At 56.3% G+C, this 20164-nt stretch overlaps 1 protein-coding gene across 1 annotated transcript; it reads left to right on the top strand.

Moving 5' to 3' along the window:
• The first annotated feature begins 462 nt into the window (after positions 1–462).
• CDX1 (caudal type homeobox 1) lies at positions 463–15443 on the top strand. Its single transcript, XM_037161866.2, has 3 exons — positions 463–907; positions 14558–14703; positions 15228–15443. The coding sequence occupies exons 1-3, from the start codon at positions 463–465 to the stop codon at positions 15441–15443; spliced, it is 807 nt and encodes a 268-aa protein (XP_037017761.1).
• Positions 15444–20164: the final 4721 nt, after the last annotated feature.

Genomic DNA, 20164 nt, shown 5'->3' with positions numbered 1-20164 from the left:
GGAGTGTGCCACGGCGGGTGTGGCTGTGCGATGCTGGCCTAGGGTCCCCCCGCCCCCGGCAGCCTCTAATCCCTTTTCTCCCCGGAGAGATCGAGGTATTCGGCTCCTAGGCTGCCAGCCTCTCAAGAGACTCCCACACCTACCGTGTTTGTGCCCCCCGCGTCCCCACCCCTTCAGGCCCCGTCCAGTCCCGTCCACCTCCCGCTTGGGGTGGCAATTTGTCTCCTTTTGAACCTCCCGCCCCCGACGGGTTTCCCCCTTTGATTCGCAGCCCGGAGGCTCCCCCCTGCTTTGAAATGCAAACCCGCCCCGACTGGGGCCGAGGGCGTCCTGGGGTTATAAAAGGCCTGGGTGGGGCATCCCAGCGGCGGGGCTGGCGAGTTCAGGTGAGCAGTTGCTCGTTGGGGCAGCCCGCGGAGGCGGCTCCAGGGCCCAGCATGCGCGGGGGTCCCTGCAGCCACCATGTACGTGGGCTATGTACTGGACAAGGACTCTCCCGTGTACCCCGGCCCCTCCAGGCCCCCCAGTCTCGGTCTGGGCCCGCAAGCCTACGTGCCCCCGCCCCCGCCCCCCGGACCCCCGCAGTACCCCGACTTTACTGGCTACTCTCACGTGGAGCCGGGCCCCGCGCCCCCTGCGGCCTGGAGCGCGCCCTTCTCTTCTCCCAAGGACGACTGGGCCGCCGCCTATGGCTCGGGCCCTGCGGCCCCGGCTGCCAGCCCAGTCCCTCTGGCGTTCGGGCCCCCTCCGGACTTTAGCCCGGTGCCCGCGCCCCCTGGGCCTGGCCCAGGCCTCCTTGCACAGTCCCTGGGCAGCCCAGGCGCACCATCCTCACCCGGAGCGCAACGGCGGACTCCCTACGAGTGGATGCGGCGCAGCGTGGTGGCGGGAGGCAGCGGTGGCAGCGGTAAGGACCCTTCCCTCGCCCCGAGCTTCGGACGATTCCCCTGGGCACTGGCAGGTGCTGGCGAGGCCCCGGCCGACCCCTGTCTGACCTCTGCCCTGGCCGTGCCGGGATCCCTGGAGTGCGGCCTCCCCTAGCACTCTCCTCCTGCGGGGCTGTCGTCCCACCTTCCCTTCTGAACCCCCAGCCTGAGTGAGCACAACCGGCCTTTCTGTCTGGACGGGGAAACTGAGCCCGGAGAAGTGAAGTCCTGCGCCGTGCGTTACATGGCAAGGCCGCAACCAGAAAGCTGTCCCCAGACTTTCGTCCTCGGCTCTTTTAGAGACACGGGCCCTGCATCCCAACCCCAGGCAGCGGCTGCAAACCCACCCCCTGGGAAAAGGGTGCCCTGGTGGAAGGAACGCGGTCAGCTCACTTTCCTTTACAGGTCCCAGCCCCACAACCCGTACGGCAAAGAGATGGGTGGGTTATGTCATTTGGAGCAAAAAAAAAGCCCTCTTTGGTTAGAGCAGGTCGGGGGCTCCTTACCTTCCCACCCCAGGGCTCTTCCTGAACTCTTGACCCTGTGGGAGGGGGAGCAGGAGCAGGAGCAGTTGGGAAGGTGGCTGCTGTTTGGCTCCTGAGCCTGTGAACCTCCTGCCCCCAGGCAGGCCTCTCTGATCCACCCTCTTCAAAGGCAGGGGAAGGGGCCGGACAAAGGCCTCGCTTTCATGAGGGGCAGCCTGACCTCCTTTATAGGTCCCCCCTTTGTCATGTAACAGGCGGTGCCTGGGCTCGGTAGTGACTCCTGTTGGCCGGGAAGTGAACACGACGCCCCATTGTCCTGACTGTGTCAGGCCTGTCCTGACAAAGGCCACCTGGCCTGGTGGGCGGGAAGGTGGCCTGCCCACCCTTTGATGTCCAGCCCCTCCTCCCCTCCCCCCAGCTGGGACTGAGCCTGGGACTTCCCCACCTCTTCTCTCTCTTCACCCCCCTGCCCCACCCGGGGCAGATGCTGGGGTGGGTTTGATCAGTAGCTACAGGTCTGGCTGTAATCGGACCACCTTCTTGGGAGTCCCAGGGAAGAACCTGGTATCTGCCTCCAGAGGTCCCAGAGGACTGGGTCATGTGACCCGACTCTGCCCCTTGTCTCTGTAACCTTAGCTAAACTATGATACTTACTAATAGACCCAGCACTGACCTAAGTAAGATCTTGCGTGTGTTAATTCATTTAATTCCTACAGCATCCTAGTGGGAACTGTTATCACCCCCAGTGTTAAGGCAAAGAAATGATGGTAATAGAGAAGTCGAATGTTTGCACAAAACAAGTATTTATAACCAGTAAATGGGGAGGCCGTGGCTGGAACTCTGGCAGACTGACCGCCAAGCCTGTGGGCTGGTTTTCTAACTAGCTTTCTCTTAAATCAGTCGTCTTTTCAACTGGGTCTAGGTTTTACCATCTGTGACATGAAAGAGAAGGGTCTTGTAACTTATTTGAGTTACAAAAGGACCCCTTTGAAAAATCTGATGAAAAGTACAAACCTCCCTAGAAAAGAGTGTTACCTAATTCGGCGGACAATCTCAGGAATGCCAGAGGCCCGGGAGCTTGTTCCCTAGACCCCAGTGGAGAACCCTGCACCAGGTGACACGGGGGAAGGTGTCCGGGGCTAGTGGGCCCCAGGGTCCTGCGGTTCTGCAGTCCCTGGAGAAGGGAGCCAGACTGTCCTGCTCCTCGACTCCAGTCCTTACTTCCTACTGATCAGGTGACTTTGGAGACGGATGGGGCGGTTCCCCGGGGGCGGTTCTTTGAGAGAGGCCATCACTGCACGAGGGGGAGAGAGTAGTCACTGGGGGTCAGAGGACCAGAGAGGCCTGGAGCCTTCCAGGCCTGTGTGATGTCAGGCAAGTCGCCTCATCTTTCTGGGCACAGGAGCTGCCAGCCCAACTCAGTCTCTGGACTCAAAAGTCATTTGGATGCTGCTGTTCCCGGGCAGAAAAAGGGCCTAGGAGTAACTCTGCCCAAAGGCAGGAAGCTTTTCTCCCTTGACTCCCAGAGAGTAGAAGGAAGGGCGAAGGGAGGCGTGGGGGCTCCCAAGGAAAGCAGCTGCCCCCAGGAGTCAGGGTGGACCTGTTCTGCCAAGGAGTCTGGAGGCCTGGCCTTCCGATAGCTAGAGGTTGCTGCCTGTCTGCCTGGGGGGCATTTAATTCTGACCAGAGCTCCCCCTCTGGCTCCCGGGTCACCATATCATACGATGCAGGTTTTGGCCAGCCCATATTTCCTCCCTTCTGAGACTCTAGCTTTCTACAATATCTGAGCTGGACAGTTAGAGACCAGGCACAGATGGGGAGCTGAAGACCAGAGACTGGAAGGAATGTTCTAGTTTCACACAAGTGGAATCTGGACTAGAATAGATGTTGGATGAGTCAGTTAAAAATTTTCCAAAGGTTTTCCATCATTTTTACGGGAAAATCTACTCTCCTTCCTGAGGTCTCTGAGACTGTAGAGCAGCAGCACTTGGCCCTTGCCTGTTTTCCTGACCTCGACCCGGGCCACTGTCCCCTCAGCCACCAAACTCTGGCCACTCCAGCCCTCTTCGTGTTTCAGACATGCCATGTCCTTCTGCAGGTCTTGTGCATGTGCCGTTCCCTCTTCCCAGAAACCTCTTTTCCCTCTTTGCAGGCCTACCTCCTTCTCACCCTTCAGGTCTCAGCTTAATGCTCACCTCCTCAGAGATGTCCTCCATGATTTCTCAAGGAAGGCTTCCACTTTAGCCACCAATAATCTTTGCCATGTTTCCTTTAGAGCACTAACCCCAATGGCGATTTACTCACTTACTGGTGTGTTTGTGTGTGTCTGTTCCACTACCCACCCACCAAGGTAACACCCATGAGGTCCAGAGCCACGTCTGTTTGACCTGCTACTACATTCTAGACATCCAGCTCAGTGTACAGCATTTTGCAGGTGCTCAATATATTTTGTTGACTGAATAAACAGGGCAAGTGTGAGCAACAGTAGGATGACTCTGGAGGAAGAGGGGAGAGAGGAGACCTTGGCTTTGATCCAGATTTCTGAGGTCCCAGCCCTGGAGACAGACCTGTGACTGTCTAGCTGAGCTCTCCTGCCAACAGTGGAAGGCTGGTGGCTCCCCTCTCTCCACCAGGACAGTGAGGCACCATCCCTTCTGGGACATGGGCATAGTGAAGGCTGGGACTGAGACCCCAGCTTCGTTCTGAGGAGGGTCAGTGCGAATTGGGACAGTGCAAATAAGGGACAGGCTCTGGGCCTTGGCCCCACAATCAAACATGAAACAGTTCTGAGTGTTTACTGTCACTTGACTGAGGCCAGGGTAGAAAATGACGACAGGGATTCTTTTTTTTTTTTGCCTTTCCCCCTTTGCATCTATAAATACCAGTGTTTTCAGAAAGAGGGCTCTAAACCATCCTGTTAAAGGTCCAGCAGCCGTCCCTTGTGAACAAACAGGGCTTCGCGGGTTAGTGGCCCATGAGGTAGCTGAGGTGCCACACCAGCAGGGAGGTGTGCACCCAGGTGATGAGACTGCCGCAGCAGGTTTAGATCTCAGTCCAGCCCCTTCAGCTTTTGGATGGAGAAACTGAGGCCTATGGAGGATTGGCCCACACCCCCTTCCCTGCCACATTCCAGGCTCTCCCTCACTCCGTTGCCATAGCCACCAGCCTGGCCTCTCACCTGCAGCCTCTCTGACGCCCCAGCTCTCTTCTACACCATGAACAGATTCACCTACTCAAGGCACACCCCTGCTCAAGAGCACCCCATGGCTCCCCACTGCCATGGGACTGCCATTTTACTTTATGCTTTTTTACTACCATGAAATACAGCCCTGTTTCTTTGGCATTCAGAGCCCTCTTGAGAACTGGCCCCCAACCCACTGTTCAAGCTACTCTCCCACTAGTTTGCCTGGATACAGAGATGCTTACTAGCAACAGTTAAGATCTGGACTTTAACTGTGATGGTATTTCTGTTAGAAGCTGGCTTTGCATCAGGGAAGTTAATTTGGATCATTCCTCTGAGCCTCAGCTTCTTCCACTGTAACACTCGATGACGACAGAAGTGCACCTTCAAGCCACGGTGCTCAGGGCCCTGGGCCTGGTGCAGTAGGTGCCCAGCGTACTGTACCTGTACCGTCTCCTCCAGCCCTCAGCAGGTGCACTTGAGCACACACCTCACACACCCCGCCTCTCCAGTACCTCACCAAACTCCTCTCCCTTTCCTCTTCTACATTTTTCATCAGTTCGAATGCTGCTCCTTTTTCAAGGCCACCTCTTCCTGCAAGCCCTCCTTGGTTCCCCCCCTCTCAGCACTCTATCAGGCCCTTGAATTAACAGCACTTAACCACCGACTGTGTTTATTCCTGTCATCTACCATCTAGTATCCCCTCAGGGACCAGTCTCAGCCAATCCCACCCTTCTCACCATTCCTTGCCCATAGTAGGGGCTCATGGTAAAGCTGATGACTGTGGTCTTGGCTGAGTCCTTACCGTGTGCGGGCACTGTGCCCTTTGCATGGGTGATTTCACCTAAGCCTCATAACAACCCTAAAAGAGTGACAATCTATTATTAGCCTAATTTTACCAATAAAATTAACGAGGCTCAGAGAGGGTAAGGTAGGTTGGCAAGCTCACACAGCTTGGATGCAGCAGCACAGTGTTCAAACCCAGACACCACAGGCCTGTGGAGCATCTGTCAGGTAAAGCAACACCCTGGCACAGGAGCCCGAGCCCCCCTTCCCAAGTGCATCCCCGCCCGGGTGGGGAAAAAGGAGGCCAGTCAGGGAAGAGCTATAAAAGGCTGGAGGGGGAGGGTGGGCACAGCAGGGGCCAGGCTGTTTAAAACTGGTTCTCGAGGCAGAAGCTCCATGTGACACCTCATCGCTCAGATGTAGCTGGGAAGGGGAATGACCCAGTTAGAAAGTGGCAGGAGGCTGTTTTTGGTTGTTTTTCCTCCACCGCCCCCTGTTTTGGTGGATACTGCTGCCGAGAGCCGAGGGAGCCCTGCCCAGATTGACTTTGTTAGGAGCCACAGTGTCTGGCTGGTCAGGAGACAGTTACCTGAACGGGCTGCCTCTGGGATTTCCGTCCTGCAGCTCCTGGGATTTTGAAACAGTTGCGTCTGGAGTCAGGTCATCATCATGTTCACATGCTAAGCCCTCTCCACCCCACAGTCGCCACTGGGTTTGTGAGGGGGGGAGTCTAGATCCGTCTGCATCAAGAGAGAGGGAGCAGGTGCTAGTGAAAGCCGAGACTGATGCTCTAGCCTCAAAACTCAGCTCTGCTGGCCTCTCCAGCCCCATCATGTGCCTCTCTCATTCATTCATTCAGCCAGTGGGCAATGATATTCCCAAGTGTCTCTTCTGGGTTCTGGGGATCCCAGCCAGAACAAGACAGACACAGTCCCCTCAGGGAGTTGCCACTGTCTGCCCCTGATGTTGCTACTGTCTGCCTCAGGGCCTTTGTATATGCCGTTCTCCCTTCCTCGAAGGTCCTGCCCCACTGGTGATGCAGAAACCTCCTTCTCAACCTTTAAGTCTTGGCTTAGACGTTGCCTCCTCCAGGAGACCTCCCCCGAGCTGGATAAAGCCTGCCCGCCCGACCCCCACTGCTGAACCTGGCTCTCAAGTCTTTGCTTGCCTTCCTTCATGCTAATCACAGTTTGTAATTATTTCATTTGTTTGTTTTTAATCAGTGCCACGGGCCCCCATGAAAGAGGGGAAGGATCTATTTAACAAACAAGCCCAAAGTATCCATCATAGTAATAATATAAACTAGCATGTATTAGTGCTCAGCACTGTTTCCAATGTAGGTATCTCTGACCCCAGGACAGCACATTTCTGCATTGGATTAGTGCCTTTGACGACGGCTGTGGAACCAGTGGAGCTGGACAGACGGACGGATGTCCTTTGGAGGTTGAGCCGACCAACTGATAGATCAGACGTGGGGAGGGGAAGGTGCCACCAAGGCTTCTGGCTCGAGTGGGGCTATTTACTGAGCCCAGGAAGACCAGACCGCAGTAGGTTTGGGTGATGTATTCAACAAGAGCCAGCAAGCTCTTGCTGCGTGCCAGCCACTGTAACAGGGCCGGGTGAGCAAGGGGGCATGGTGCCTGCCGTCAAGGAGCATAGAAGGAGCCAGGCACCAAGGGGAGGGGACTTGCCAAGGTCACAGAGCAAGCTAGAAAAGGACTGCAGTCCAGAGCTCTTCTCTACACCACCATCCAGAACGGACGGCTTCCAGGGCCACGCCTGCAGACCACTGGGCAGGGACCTCACTTCCCCCCAGAGGAGGATGGCTCGTGTAGGGCAGAAGCCTGGACATTCCACCAGGAAACATCTCAGAGAGGCCTTGAGTTGTTCAGCCTCGGAGGAGATTTGCAGGGACTCCACTGCTGTTTGCGGATTTTAGAAGGGCTGTTCTGGACCAAGGATGTCCCTCGTTTTGGGGGCTCTGTGGAAAAACCTTGGAAGAATAAGCAGGTAGTGGGTGCCAGAGCAGGCTCTTCTGCAGATAGTACAGGCGCCGTGCAGGTGCACGGCATCTGGCCCTTTACAGGAGTTCGGTCTCGCTGGGCTGTTCAGTGGCGAGCACACCCTGAATCTGCATGGCACAGTACGCTAGCTGCATGTGTCTTTTCGAGTGCTTGAAATATGGCTCGTGTAACTAAAGATTTTACTTAATTCTATTTACTTAATGTAAATATAAAGTGCCACTTACGGCTAGGAGCTGTCATATGGGACAGCGCAGGAAGGTCCTTCTCAAGAGTTCTTAGCGTGGCAGTGCGCTCCGGATGGGCTCCTTCCTCTCCAGTGTGGAATCTCTCCTGCCTCTTCCACCTCTGCAGTCGTCTTCGTCCTCATCATCATCGCCACAGCTAGCTTTTGTTAATAATGACCTTACTGAGTAGATTGTCACTCTGTGAAACTACCGTATGGAAGGAGGAGAGAATAAACTAGGATTCAGAGAGGGTCGGCGGCCCGCCTGGGCTCACACCGCTGGCATGTGGCCGGCCTGAGCAAGGGCCTGTCTGGCTCCGAAGGCTCTGTCCTCTCTGCTGTCTCCCAGGGTGAAGTCAGACTGTGGACCTTCAGGAAGAACAGAGGGCGGGGGGTGACGCAGGGGATGACGCACGGGTGGCCTGGGAGAAGGAGTGTGCCGTGCTGACTGAGTGCTGTGACCGGGAAGGAGGGCAGCAGGGGGGAGGAGAACTCGCCCACGACTGCAAGGCTCCTACGTGTGGCTGGCCCGGCCATCCCCCTACCCCACACCAGCCTCACCCCTGCCCCAGGGCTTGAGTGAGGGACTGTGATGGAACATCTTGGGACTCACAAATCAGTAGGAGCAAGGACCCAGTTGAGAGCCCACAAGAGACATCTGTCCACCCATCATCAAACTGGCCAGATCAGGGCTGAGGCCGCAGGGGTCCCATCCCCTGGCAGTGGAGATGAGGAAGCAGACCCAAGCTGGCCATCACAGGTGCCGCGGGTGGCCCAGCCAGCCCCCCGACGCCCGGGCCAGAGTGTCCTTTGCCCTGCCGTCCCCCACCAGGCCGCATTCTTCTGTCTCCCAGGGGAGCTCTCCAACCTCCGCTGCTACAAACAGCTCAGTTCTCCCTGCGTCTCCACAGCTCTTTGCCCTTTACAGGTCGCTCTCACATCCCTTCTGTTCCCCGGGGGGAAGGAAAGCCCAAAGGAGTTCAGCCACTTGTCAATTCCTTCAGCTGAAGATGGCCAGACGTGGGCCAGGTCTCCGCCTCCAGCAAGGTCTGGGGATTCACTTCCCATGCACAGGACCTTCCCGCGCTTCCTGCAGTGGAAAAGCTGGTAGGATCAGGCCCCTCCACAGAAGCGCCACCACCTCGGGGTTGCCCCCCACCCTGCCACCTTCACAACCCTTCTCTATGTTGTCTGGATAACACCTCACGTGGTTTATGTTAAAGTTAACTGCATGGTCAACATATTTGCACTTCTTGCCTCCTCCTCGTTATACTGAAAAATGCCCACCATCCTTTTAGCGAAGTGTGTCTCCTTCCTTCCCCGCTCCAGTTTCAGGACTCGCTGCAGTGGGCTCTGTGGCTGCCCTGGCTGGTCCTTCCCCGTTCTCCGAGCTCCCTCCTGCTGAAGGCCCCAGGGCTCGCATTTCTCTCTGTCCTCACCAAACCAGCACTGTAGACATGGGTGACTCCCCAGTGCCTCCTTCCCTGCATGTGTCCAAGGGACTTGGCTGGAGGAAGTGTGGGCCACACCCTCCCTGTGGGTGCTGCCAGGGTGGTGGACGGTGACAGGGTGTGGGGTGTCTGGCCCTTATGGGAGAACTCAGAGCTGCACAGAACCTACAGGGCCTTCCGAGCTGGCACCCCAGCCCTCTTCTGATGCATAGGAGAAACTGAGGCCCAGAGAGGAGACAGGCATTATTCAAGGCCACACAGAGGGCGCAGAACTGGGGCCAGGACCTGCTGACTCCGGCTGGTGGTGCAGAATCCCCCAGCGGGCTTGTTGAAGATGGCAGGGAGGTCAGGATGCAGTAGCCCTGGGGTGGAGCCTGTGCGCGTGTGTTGGGGGAATTCTGATGCACAGCTGGCAGGGGCTGGACCACACAGGGAGGGGCTGCAGAGGGTGCAGGGCTGGATCTGTGTTCCGAGCCCTGAGGACCAGGGCCGGCAGTGTCATCCCTTAGGACGCAAACCCGGAAGGAAGAAGGTAAAGGAAATGCTGGCCCAGAGGCCACTTGATTTTCTTAGAGCCACACACCTCACCTTGGCAGCAGTGACTGAACTCTGTCCTTGCGTGGTCCGGGCCGGATGGGGAGGTATCACTGAATGAAGGCCGTGTGGCTCCTACCACCTGTCCTCTAGCTGGGCAGGCTCTGGGTCTAGGCTCTCAGACAGGGAAACTGCTCCCAGAATTCTTTTAGACAGAAACAGTAACAGACACAATCAGAGGATCAACAAACACTGGGAGCTTCGTGTTTCCAAGTTGGAAGGGACCTTATAAATAAACAGTCTCATCCAGCACCCCACTCACTGCACAGATCATTTCCAGTGTTCCTGCCACGTGGCTGTCCTGCCACTGTTGGGAAGGAATGAGAGCCACCCTTCCCCACACACCTGTGACGTGCCAGCTTCTGTGGTAGGCATTGTCCATCTACCTCCACATTGTCCACCCATCTCAAGTGGTCCCCCGTGAACCCCACAGTTGGCTTGTTATGGGAGAATGTACACTTTGTGACAGGTGCTAGTGCTGTTTCTGAGGCTGGACAGACCTGGGTTTAAATCTTACCTGCCAGACACATGGACCCCTCTGAACCTCAGTTTCCCCATCTGTAACATGGGGATAACAGTCACTCAACTTCATAGGCTGTTGAGACATGACGTGCCCAACACATAGGCATGTTGGCATTTATTAGAATAATCATCATTCCTATCTTGTAGATTAAAAAAATAAGGCTCAGAGAGGTGGGGCGACTGCCCTGGATCACCCAGCCAGGGAGGAGCTGCGCTGCACAAGCCCAGAGGCCTGGCAGCCTCATGTCGGGGTCACCCAAGAGCTAATCCCTGAGCCCTGTTTCAACCCCCCTGGCTTTGAATTTTCGGGCTAGAATCTGTGTGGGTTTTTTAATTAATTTATTTATTTTTAGAAAGAGGGGAAGGGAAGGAGAAAGAGAAACACCAGTGTGTGGTTGCCTCTCGTGCGCCCCCACTGGGGACCTGGCCCACAACCCAGGTGCATGTCCTGACTGGGAATCCAGCCAGCAACCCTTCAGTTCACAGGCCCGCACTCAGTCCACTGAGCTACACCAGCCAGGGTACAATCTGTGATTTTAAGACCAGGTGTCTGGAACCATTAGCCTGTAGCTTCTCTGCAGGGCACACTGTGGGGGTGAAGAACTGGCTGTCTCCAGGGCAGGCTGGTGCACGCAGGTGACCCTTCCTCAACTCCCAAAGCCAGAGCAGAGAGAGCGCCTCTCCCTGGGTGAGTTATCCAAGGCTCTCCCAGTAGTGCTTGCCCCTGAAGAGGTGGGGGCCCCGCACCCTTTCCCATCCTCCTGCATTGGCATTGGCCCAGAGGTCATTTATTATGTGCTGGGAGCGGTGGCCCCTGTCACACACCTGCCACAGGAGCCTGGACTTCCCCCTGAGCCCCAGCACCCCAGGGCCTGTAAATCATTGATCCAGGCCCTCTCCCGCCCTGCCACTCACACATCTCCCAGCACCTCCCTCCTGGGCTCCCCGGGGCACAGCCCTCTCAGGAGGGGGCAGGGGCAGCAGCCCAGGGCTCCTGACTGTCATTAAAAATGCAAGTTCACATGTGCACATGGTAAAATCTTAAACACCCCTCATATTCCCTCCCACCTGTGGCTCCCCAGCCTCCAGAAGCCCTCTCCAGAGGCAGCTCCTGCTAGTGGCTTCTCGTAGAGTCTTTCGGAAAGAACTCTGTAGGTGCACAAACACAGGATCGTGTATGAGTCTGCAACCCCCCATTTTTATACAAAACCAGAAACATATTATTCACAACATTCAATGTCTTGCTTTTCCTTCCTTAACAAAATATCTTAGGCATTGCTCCATATTGGTGCATATGGAGCCTTGCAGTCTCTTCAGAATGATTGCATAAGGCTCCTCTCCGTGGATGGACCATCTTTTTTCTAACGTGCTCCCTACTTCTCAGCATGCGCATTGTTTTCAGCCTTATGCTGTTCCAAACAGCTACAGCTTTGGGCGTTTCCCTGCGGGATCCATTTCTGGAGGTGGGATCAATGGGGAAGGGTCTGTGCATGTTGGGCGAGGCTACGAATCCCCAAGCCGGGCTCCGAGGAGGACGCTTCAGCTCTCACTCCACCGACAGCCTGTGGGACTCCCTGGACCACACAGTGGGACAGCAAACATTTTGTTCTTTGGCGGAGCCTTTTTCTTAGCAAGAGAAGGGTGTGTTGAGTAGTTCTACCAATAGAAGTTGGAGGTTTCTGGGCCCAAAGGAGGAAGGGGAGACCGGGAAGACTGGGCCTGTGGGCTGGGCCTGCACTGGCAGCTAGAACAGAGGACTCATTATGCAGCTAGAGCCCTGCCTCCTGTCCAATCCCACCGGCCCCCCAACTGCCCACCAGATCTATGAAATGGGTGTGATGGACCCCTGCTTGCTTACCAGAAGGTAAGGGAGTGACAGCTGGGTTCCTGAGGGGACAGGCGACTTCATCATCCCTGCATGGAGTCTCTCAGGCTGTGGGTTGAATGGACAGAGCCTTGTCCCCCACCTCAGGCTGGGAATCTTCTGGGGCTTGTCCAAGCCCCCCACCCGAGGACCCCACAGCCCAGGGCTCTCGGGAGCCTCCTCTCACTATGGGCGGGACCCTTCCCCAATACGAGTAGATGATGGGTGGTCAGCCGTTTGAGCCTCTGCTGCCAGTACTTACAGCAGACTCCCTGGTGGCAGTTCTGCAGCCCCTAAACCTGATGGGCGAGAAGTTGCAATGAGAATGGGGAGTGAGAGCCCCAGGCCAGGTGACATGGTCTTGGGTGAGTCCATAACTGCCAGGGGGCCTGATAGCATGGGGAGCCTGGACTAGGAGGACTCCCAGGCCTTGTTTACTTAGATCTTGGCAGCTGTGTAACCACCCTGAGCCTCGGTCTCTTCATTTACAGAATGGGAGGAGACTAAACTCCCAAGACCCCTCTGGGTTTAGCACAGTGAACCCAGTGGGCTGTGGGTTCAGAGCTCTCTGCTGGGCTCTGGGGGAAGGGCAAGAGGCAGCACTGTTTTGGGGCGGGCATTGAATTTTCTAGGCCAAGCAGGGGCTCCGTCTGGACCAAAGCCTTAGTGGCCACTCCCTTGTCCCTTTCTTGGGCCAGACTGGCTGCGGGCCGAGGTTGTCCCGTGCTGCAGCAGGCAGTGAGCTGAGGGCAGGGGATGTGGAAGCATCCAGGGCGGTTCCGCTGCTCTGGCAGCAAACCCGAGAGAAAGAGCCCAGGGACATGTGTTGTCTCCCATGCTCCATAAAAGCGTTTGGCTCCCAAGGAGCCCAGTGCTGTCCTGCCAAGCTGTGTGGGCTTGGTGGAGGGGCAGGGGCTGGAAGTCAGTGCTGGGGGGTAGAGGGGAAGTCAGACAGGGGTGCCGAGGGACAGGCAAGGCCAGAGCTTGCAACCCAGACAGAGGTGAAGGTCAGGCTGTTGTGGGGCACGCGGGTGGGGCCTGAGGGGACCGGTGGTTATTCAGAGACCTACCATGCCCTGGTGGGACGCATGCGTGGGTCTGAAAGTGCTTGGGTGTGCCTCCTATTTATAGCCATGTGCTCGGCTTCTTACAAAGAAAGCTGGTGTTGAGTCAGGCCCCCACACCAGCCTAGGCCAAACATGACTCTCAATATTCTCTCCAGACAGACCTCTGATCCCAGCCCCAAAAAGGCCTTGACATTAACCCCAGTTGGTCCTCAAATCTGATTCCTGGCCCCAGGCCGAAGCTCATGTAGAAGCCAAGCCACCGCCTTCTCCTGGGTTACTGCAGGTCTCTGTGCTTCCTACTTCTTCGCACCAATCTGTTCTGCATGCAGCAGCCAGAGTCATTAAAATGTAATCAGACCTCATGTCTCCTCTGCTCAGAACCCGGTGGTGGCTCCCATTCCAGACAGAGAAAAACCCAGAGTCCTTCCTGTAGCCCATAAGCTCTGGGCAACCTGCCTGTCTCTGCTTGCTCAGTGCCCTGCAGCCGCATCCCACTGCTCCTCACACAGGTCAGATGTCAGACACACTCCTGCCTCAGGGCCTTTGCACTTGCTCTTCCCTCTGCCTGGAGCCCTGAATTGTTTCAGTTTTGTTCTTACTGATGGACACAGAAGCAGCTCTGTGGACTGAGCAGCCACTCTTGCTCCACGCCTGTGCACGGGCTAGAGTGGGGATGCATCCAGGCACACCAGCACCTACCCACCATGCAACCCTAGCTCGGGGTATGGTGGCCAGGGCTAGGCCTCTTGAGGTAACTGCCAGGTCCTCAAAGATCACCAGCAGCCATGTTCAACAGGAATCAGGGTGATATACACCCTGGAACAGTTCAGCAAACTTCCGCCCCTGTATACAGTAGGTCTTTTCTGCTCTCTTCTGCACAGTGGAAGGGAACAGCCGCCATCACTCATCTCAATCTACACTTGCCTGCCAGGTGCCCCTCCATGTCACTGGTATTCACACCTGTGGTCTGAAGACCCTGAATCCGAACCACCTGAGGAACTCACTAAAAATGCAGATTGAACTCCCAGGCTTTCTGACTCATGTGGTCTGCTTTCCACAAGCTCCTGCAGTCTCAGTGGTACAGCCACATCTGGAAACCACTGGGTCAGAGCTGGAGGAGCTGGTGATCTGAGCAGGGCTCTGGGGCAGGGGACCAAGACTGAAACCCCAGCTCCACTAGCAGCTTGCTATGTCACCCTGGGAGAGTCGCTTCCCCTCTCTGTGCCTCAGCACCTCCCCAGACGGGCGTGAAGCAGGCTTGCCGCTCGGGAAGTCTCCAAACTTCAGCCTGAGGGAATGATTGCCACCCCCAAGGCTGGGGTGTAGGCCCTCCTCACCTCGGGGTCCTTCTTCAGGGGGCTGGAGGCCCCACCTGGGCCTTCTGCAGGCTCCTCCTCCTCATTCACCTCCCCTCCTGGCCCATCTGCTTCTTAGGTAAGACCCGGACCAAGGACAAGTACCGCGTGGTCTACACCGACCACCAGCGCCTGGAACTGGAAAAGGAGTTCCACTACAGTCGTTACATCACCATCCGGCGGAAGTCAGAGCTGGCCGCCAATCTGGGGCTCACTGAGCGGCAGGTGTGTGCTTTCCCCACCTCAGCCACAGGAGCAGCACGGGGACTCTGGTCTCCAGGCTGCCAGGCAGATGACAGAACTCAGTCAAGGGAGGAGAACAGAGAGGTGGAGCCTCCTGGCCATGGTCACACAGCACAGCAAAAGCTGAGCTGCCGCCAAATCCTCTCCTGCCCCAACAAAACCCACTATCTCTAACCCCCCAAAGGGAGATAGGGGATCTGATTCGCTGTAGGCCACGGTGGGCTATGATCAGTGCTATTTAAACCCAGAGGAGGGAGCAGTCACAGGCAGAACACGGAAGGCTTCCTGGAGGAGGGGTGTTAGGGAATGGCCTTGGAGATGAGGAGGCAGAAGGTGAAGGGAGAAGTTGTCATGAGAGTAGAGAATGTGCTCAGGTCCTGTGGATGGTCGGGGAGGCTGGAGCTGGAGGCAGGCTGCAGAGGCCGCACTGAGAAGTGAGGGCGCGGCTGTCTCCCCCTCCCTCTCACTGCCACTGCGCACCACCCCTCGCTCTTCTCCAACCACAGGTGAAGATCTGGTTCCAGAACCGGCGGGCGAAGGAGCGCAAAGTGAACAAGAAGAAGCAGCAGCAGCAGCCCCCGCAGCCCCCCCAGCCACCACCGCCAGACCACGAAGTCACCCCCACCACAGCTGGGCCGCCCCTGGGGGGCCTGTGCGGCAGCTCCGCCAGCCTCCTGGGTGCCTCCTCCCCAATGCCTGTCAAGGAGGAGTACCTGCCTTAGTTCCCAGCCCTGCCACTGACCTTCTGGGTCACCTTGGACAAGTCACCCACCCAGCCCCCCATGTGCCCTTGGCCTGTCTGTGCAGTTAGCTCTTTGGATAAGGACGTTTTCCTGTTCTTGGTCTCGGGGGTAAGGGAACCCAGGGTGGGAGGTCTCAGTCCCCATCTCCCTCTCCAGAGGTTCAGGGGCAGAAGGCTGCTACAGGGACTAGACTGACCCTGGGGAAGGAGATGGAGCTGAGGAAGACGGAAGGCTTGCGCACCGTGAGCTACGGGAGGAATGTGGTCAGCTCCCACCTGCCTGGCTCCGCAGCCTCGGTTTCACCTGCCCCCACCCTGACACGACCCGACCCTCTGGGCTGATGCAGAGCACAGAGCCCACAGGATGGGGCCTGACTGTCCCCTCTGGGTTGCAGAGCCAGACCTCCTCACTAGCATTCTCAGTGGGGCCTCCAGGTTGGGGAGAGGCCCCCTGGAGAGGGACAAAAGGGCAGAGTCCCTCTGCCAAGTTCCACCCCACCAGGCTGTCCGTCAGGGCCCAGGCCCCACTGGGCCCTCAGAGGACTTTTTCTGAATGGAGCCGAGCTCACAGCTGGGCAAGTGTGTACATAGAGTGGAATCTCGTGAATGCAGTTTCAAGAATAAATTTTTCCCTCTTTTTAAAAATGTATAAAATCATTATGCATAGCATTAAAGGCAAGTGTTAAGTATAAATCATCCTCACCCCTCCCTAACAATTACATAACCCCTTTCAGTCTCTGTCAGCCTACAACAAGGTCACCTTTAGGATGCATTTGAATGATCAAAACATGACATTGTTAGAGTAAGTCTATGAGGCTATGTAAAATTTTAAGTCCATTTTATGAGGGGAGTCATCAGACCCAATTTATCAGACTTTTGAATTTTTCAAATGCTTTCAGCTCAGGATTTTACAATGTTCATTGGCACCCCCATGTGCCAGGCATGGCTGGGCCCGGTGAATGCGGTCCTTGCTGCCCTTCCCCACCAGAAGTTCCCAGTTCGAGCTGTGCTCCAGGCATCAGGGAACAGAGCATTCAGGCACTTCTAGCTTCTCTTGGAGGGCCCGGAAGGCTTCTTGGAGGAGGTGAGGTTTGAACTGATGCCTAAAGGACTAGTGGGTGGCGTCAGGCCATGAAGTGGGGAACGGTAACAAAGTATGAGCAGTGTGAAGTTAACATAATTTTTGAAAACCCTTGGGACAAGCTGCTGTTCTCACCTCCCTTTTAGGAGCCTGCTAGCTGGAGGGCTCTAGTGCCAGCTGCCTGCCCCTGCTGTTTACTGTTCTGGGAGGTGCCCCAGCCATAAAAAGTGCACACAGCCTGCCCTTTGCTCCCGGAGCACATGACAACCATGCACAAGGTGCCTCCCTCCCGCACACGAGCCCCTGCAGAGCAGCAGGCCCTCCCGTCCTACTGGGGGTGGCCTGAAAGATGTCACGGCCTCTTCACTGAGGGTGGTGGGCTTCTAGAGCATGGGAGCCAGGCAGCACCAGGGAAGGGACCTGGGCAGCAGCAGAAGAGGGTTGCTGGAAGGGTGGCTGGCAGTGAGTGAATCTAGTTTTCTGATCATCAAAAACATTTGCTGTGTGGCCCTGGGGTAACTTCTTCCCCTCTCTGGGCCTTGTTTCCCTGTCTGTAAAATTGGGGAGTTAGTTTACCAAGAAAAAATGGCTCTAGCCAAGTAAGTTTGGAAAGTCCTACAGACCCCACCCTTCTGGGAGAGTCAGGGTGGCACATTAGCCACCAAAGGCTCTGACAAGTTGCATGACGAAGAACCGCCTGGATCTTCTTTAACCCGGCATTCTCCATGCCTCACCCCACCAGAAGCCCCCGCCCCAGCACTACCAGCACCCCACCAAACACCCCACGCTCTGACAAGTGGTGACTCTGGACTGGGGGGCCATAAACAGCTGTGACTCAGTGTTTAATAGCAGGTTTTGTCCTCAGGTGGCCTGGGCTGCAACCTAACTACTAATCTGTGAGACTTCAGGCAGGTTACTTAGCTTCTCTGAGCTTCAGCCCCCTCCTTTGTCAAATGGGAAAAAAGTGCCCCAACCTATCTCAGAATTGGGCCCAGGGCCCAGGGCAAGGTGAGTTCTGGGCTTCAGCCACCTGCTTCCAGGGCTGCTGCATCCTCATGTGACAGGCTGTCAGTCCTGACTGATGTTTTAACTACCCCACCCCCCAATGTTGAGGACAGATGGTGGCTGGGAAGATCTGAGGCAGGACAAGCCTGTCCCCAGCTCCAGGAAGCCTTCCTGGCAGGAGGTCAGAGGCCAGGCCTGGCAGGTGGGTGAGCTGCAGCTGCTGTGCATGTGGGAGGTCAGGGGTTGGGTGGGGCCCATGCGTTGGGTCGGTGATCTCCTGTCAAGTGGTGTGAGCGCTGGGAAAAGGCAACTTCATCTAAAACAACTTCCAAGCAGTGCCGTGGGCTGGCAGGTGAGGCGTGAGTTCCCTGTCACCTAGAGACTTCCACCAGAGGCTGAGCATTATAATGACCCAGGAAAGGGACCACTCCTGTCCCGTTAGACCCCAGTGCTAAGAGATGGCCCAGTTTTCCCATCAGCTGCTCCTGGTTTGCATACAGAGATTTTCAGCATCCCCCACTGCTGGTGGGCAGGCCCAGGCTCCCGATGAAAGTCAGATATGGCCTAGCCTGGCCCCTGAAGACCCTGGTTCTGGTCATGGCCTCTTCAGAATCAGAAACGTGCCCATCAGCGTGTTTTGCAAATAACTTCCCCTGTAGGCCCTTCATGCCACAGTAAGAACCTCAGTCTTGTGGAGGCCATCAGTGGTGGCCGAGCAGAGAGGGCCACAGCTCAGTTCTCACAAGGCCTGAGCTCAGGGCTGGGAGTGGAGTGTTCTCACACCAAAGGTCTCCAGCAGCCTGTGTGTGTGTGTGAGTGTGTGAGTGTGTGTGTGTGTGTGTGTGTGTGACAGGTTATAATGTGGGGGGAAGGTGGACAGAGAACCGGAGCTCCAAAGAAGCCAGCCTGCTACTGGGTGGCTTAGAGGCCCAGCCAGTAGGATGCAGGGCCTGGGTGAACAGCTGGCCTAGGGCAGGCCAGCAGCGTTGGAGGGCAATCCTGACCCTGCCCGGCTGCTCCGGAACCACTTCCTCAGAATCACACCAGATGGACTAGTGGTCTGGATCCTCATCTTTCACAGTCGCCACTCGGCAGGCGTAACAGAACACATGCTCCAGAGTGATAAAGTCTGACATTAAAGCAAATTGAAAATGTTTATTTATGTGCACTTAAAAATATCTTCCTATATAATAACAGGAAGTACATTTTCATCTAACACTTTCCTTAAATTAGCACACATCTCCATCTTACTTTTGATGTGAGATCAGAAGAGGGTGGGGGAGAGGAGAGAATGGGGGAAGGGCGATAGACAGAAGCACTGGTTGGGTGCCAAGTGGCATTGGACTTCCTCTGGGATGGAGGAGGCGGAGACAGTGGTGGCAATTGTCTAGCATGCTTGGTAGCTGAACTGGTCTCGTGGTCAGTTGCACAATTAGAAACCTGGGCTTCTGTGGACAGATGAACTCACGGGTCTCCCAGTGTTGGGGTGTTGTTTTCTAAAGCACAGACTGTTCCAGCATTGGCCGTGGTGGTGGGGAGAGGGCAGCCGAAAGCGGCGATCTGAGGGTGCAGTCTGGGTGGGGTCAGACTCCTAGATTCCAGACCTGACCCTGCCTCCACTCCCGAGTGATTTGCCAACTTCCTACCTCTTCTGGGCCTCAGTTTCCCCATCTGAAACTTACAGGCCTAGACCCAAGTGCACTCAGCCCCAGTGACTTGTGCTTGAGGAATTCTAAAGCCCCAGTCCTGTTCCATCCCCCTACCCCAGGCTGGGTCCCTCCTGGGCTGGCTCTGAGGGGAGCAGGTGCTGCTGGGAAGAGGCCATACAGGGGCTCTGGAGCCAGTGCCTCAGTCCTGCTCTGAGTTCCATGGTTCTCTGTGCCTTCCATAGGGTCCCATGAAACCTGGGCACCGAGGAGAGGGGCTGGATCGGCAAAGCTGCCTCCTGTTCCGTAAGAGATGTGACGGGCCCTGCAGAAGGCTGGGGGTGGGTCCTGTGTGGGCCTTCCTGGAATCAGGCGCCACTGGCTTTTGTCCCTCCCTAGGCATAGCCCGCGGCCCTCTCGGCTTTACCTCCAAAGCCCAGAGAGTCAGTGCTCTGTGTGGCACCACTCCTCTGAGACAGCTTCCTCGGGTGGCCCAGGGGGTGCACCAGCCTGCCTTCCCAGGCTGTTAGAGAGAATTAAAAATTAGATATTTGGTCTGAGTGCATCTCATACACAGAGTTGGGCTCCATGAATGCTCCTTCCTTCACAGTCATGGCCAATGGGCTCCTTCTTCCCGTCCTGCTCTGCGAGGCCAGGATGCAAGGGAGGAGCAGCTTGGAGGAGAGGTGGGCCCAGGGTGGGCCAGACTGAGCCGTGCATCCAAGCTCTCACTTTGATTTAATCCCTTCCCACCTCCTACCAGGCTCCAGGGGGACCGGGAGCAGCACCTAACTTCACTCTCCCCAAAGGCCTCCCCATGTTGGCTGATGGTAGGGTGACCCTGTGAAACAGAGTCTCAGCTGGGCCACTTTGAAGGGTAAAAGGGACACGATTTATAATGTATTGTATGTACTGGGTTCACTAGCATATACTGGTTCAGTCCCCCACGCCAAATTTCCCATCTAGCCA

The sequence above is a fragment of the Artibeus jamaicensis genome, unplaced genomic scaffold, assembly GCF_021234435.1.
Source record: "Artibeus jamaicensis isolate MK-2021 breed Jamaican fruit bat unplaced genomic scaffold, CSHL_Jam_final contig_432, whole genome shotgun sequence".
Lineage (NCBI taxonomy): Eukaryota > Metazoa > Chordata > Mammalia > Chiroptera > Phyllostomidae > Artibeus > Artibeus jamaicensis.
Note: the sequence above shows the minus strand (reverse complement) of the source record. Positions and strands in the feature narration are given on the sequence as shown.